General features: G+C 48.1%; 1 protein-coding gene across 1 annotated transcript in view; it reads right to left on the bottom strand.

The window, feature by feature from the left end:
• Positions 1–2,949, bottom strand: part of LOC107294212 (ubiquitin carboxyl-terminal hydrolase 32-like) — a gene marked incomplete at its 3' end in the record, with an annotated part of 136,889 nt that overhangs the window by 8,318 nt on the left and 125,622 nt on the right. Inside the window, exon 4 of the mRNA XM_015823424.1 lies at positions 20–138. Within this exon, the coding sequence (XP_015678910.1) occupies positions 20–138 (119 nt within the window). The remainder of the gene's footprint in view (positions 1–19; positions 139–2,949) is intronic.

Below are 2,949 nucleotides of genomic sequence, written 5' to 3' on the forward strand. Positions count from 1 at the left end.
GACAATGATCAGGAATTACCTCCGAGAAGCATTTTTTTAGACATTCGGGGACTTTCCCATCAATTATGAGAAGCATCCTCTCCATCTCTTCACGGGCGACATGGCTCCCAGATTCATTGGAAAACAGGCTGAAAATATCTAAGAGAGAAGACAAAACAATGTACCCAGAGCAAAATAACTATTTCTGTGCAAGTCAGACTTGGGATAGAGCTGGTGATGTCCATTATTTCACATAATTTTACAAAAAGGAATGGTTATGCTCTTAGAAGCTTTTTTTTTTTAAAAAAAAAATCCACACGTGTTCTGATCCATACCATCATCTGATATTGCCATTGCAAAGGGCATGGCATTTTATGTAAAATAAATATCACAAGCAACGTCTAGGTCAGAGGTAGGCAACCTTGGCTCTTTTATGACTCGTGGACTTCAACTCCCAGAATTCCTGAGCCAGCCATGCTGAGGAGAAAGGGAGAGGTTTCCAAGCTGAGCCATGCTGGCTCAGGAATTCTGGGATTTGAAGTCCCTGAGTCATAAAAGAGCCAAGGTTGCCTACCCCTGGTCTAGGTCAATGTTTCTCAACCTTGGCAGCTTGAAGATGGGTGGACCTCAACTCTCAGAATTCCCCAGCCAGCCATGCTGCCTGGGGAATGCTGGGAGCAGACGTTCACCCATCTTAAAGCATGCTGGCTTGAGAATTCTTGCGGTGGAAGTCCATCAATCTTCAAATGTGCTGGCTAGAGAATTCTGGGTGTTGAAGTCCACTCGTCCTCAAGCCACCACAGCTGAGAAACACTGAGGTTGATCCTCAATCTCAACAAGGAGCTTAAATTTCCTGGAAAAAATATATATGCCCCTTCAACCCTGAGGTAGCAGCACCTTAGCATTGTTGGATTAACACAAAGTAGCCCTGATGGAATTAAATGAAATGGCTCAGCCTACTGGAGGCAGTAATGCTTAAACTAGGTTGGCAAGAGCCGTATTCCTACTCAGCTATGAAGGTCCTTGAGATTAGCTGTCTCTCAAGATTGTTCTGAAAATGAAATATTGCGGCGGTTCTCAACTTTTTCTTCACCCTGGGCCCCCTTTAAACACCTTTTGTGGCCACGGACCACCAAGACTTAAGATTTAAATCGTAACATTTTTTCAAGACTTTGCGGACCCCTGTTATAACACAATGGACTCCCCAAGGGTCCATGGATCACAGGTTGAGAACCACTGAAATATTGGACATGCTACAGAAGTGACTTTTGGGAGAATTCCTTTTCCTATTGCAAGTGCTTGGCGGAAGCCAATTCGGTTTCCCCACATCTCGAAAACCTCCGATCTTCCTTAGCCCGCTGTACGAGTAGTCCTCGACTTGCAACAGTTCGTTTAGTGAGTGTTCAAAGTTGCAATGGCATTGAAAAAAAGTGACTTATGGCCGTTTTTCATTTTCTCATTTTTCCTACGGCTGTTGCAACATCTCCACGGTCACGGGATCAAAAATCTGGGCACCTGGAAGCTGGCCTGCATTTATGACAGGCTGCAGTGTCCCGGGATCATTATGATGAAAGTCCAGTTGCCTTTTGGAAAAAGCACCTTTGGGACAACCACGACCTGGATGGTTGAGGATCTCCACAAATGACTGATACTTACATTTGGCTTTCTCTTCATCTCGGCCCCTCGTCAGGAGGACTAAGCCCACTATCAGGTTATTGAAATGTAGTCCTTTCGACGTGCCACCAAAAGAACAGTATATGACCTGAAAGAAAAGATGAGAAAAATGTCAACCTGGGCGATCAGAAGAGGAACATCTATCTCTGGGTCCTTCTGCGTGACCCCTGGGGTCAAGCTGAAAAACAAAGCAAAGAGAGCTTAGAAGTCATTCCTACCAAATCTGTTGCTTACGGTTGTTTTAAAAGGGAGGAGAGCCGTGGGCTGCAAATTAAGATGACCCCATTTCAAACCTGGCCTCCCTCTGCCCTGAACTCACCAGGTGGGCTTCGTCAAAGAGTTTCCCGTTTGTAATCTGGGAAGAAAATGAGGCCAGCTTGCTTTATAAGGTGGTTACCTCATAACCTGGTAAGTGCACATAAAGCAGTGGTACTCAACCTTTTTAATGCCGCGACCCCCAACCGGTCGTAAGTCAAGGACTAAACCGGTCGTAAGTCGAGGACTAACCAACCGGTCGTAAGTCGAGGACTACCCAACCGGTCGTAAGTCGAGGATTACCCAACCGGTCGTAAGTCGAGGACTTTCCCTGCCCGGGAGCACCGCGCATGCGTGGTTCCGCCCCCTGCGCCGGCCGAGGCATAGCTGGCAAGCGGCAGAGACGGAGCAGGCCGACCACCAGCTGGCCCAGCCCAAGGGAGGTAAGGCACCTGCCGGAAAAGGGGGAAAAAATGGCGGACAAAAAAAATGGCGGACAAAAAAATGGCGGACAGCCTTGCTTGGCGACCCCCGTGAAATGGTCGATCGACCCCAAATGGGGTCCCGACCCACAGGTTGAGAACCACTGAAATAAAGCAATCTGTACGCTTGAAAGCATTAGGCAAGTCTTAATTTTTATGAGCGGCTGGCCCCAATTCTCTGGCATCTATTGCTCAGGAAGGTTGAACAACGAAAAAGCCACACACGACAGGCAGCACATAAACACCACACACAGAATAGCCCAAAGCACACACTCTGCTAGAGAGAAGTTCCCTAAGGATGGCCTCCGGCACTAGTCCGAAAGCTTGGAAGACTAGACTAGACTAGAGTAGATTAGATTTGGTCTGGATGGGGAGGAACAGACTCAGGCTCAACCCTTCCAAGACCGAGTGGCTGTGGCTGCCGGCGCCTCGGCATAGTCAGCTGATTCCATCGCTGTCTATAGGGGGCGAAATTTTGGCCCCCTCAGAGAAGGCACGCAACTTGGGTGTCCTCCTGGATCCACGGCTGACACTGGAAGATCATTTGTCGGCCGTGACC

The sequence above is a fragment of the Protobothrops mucrosquamatus genome, unplaced genomic scaffold (genome assembly GCF_001527695.2).
Source record: "Protobothrops mucrosquamatus isolate PMUCROS unplaced genomic scaffold, P.Mucros_1.0 scaffold1865, whole genome shotgun sequence".
Classification (NCBI taxonomy): domain Eukaryota; kingdom Metazoa; phylum Chordata; class Lepidosauria; order Squamata; family Viperidae; genus Protobothrops; species Protobothrops mucrosquamatus.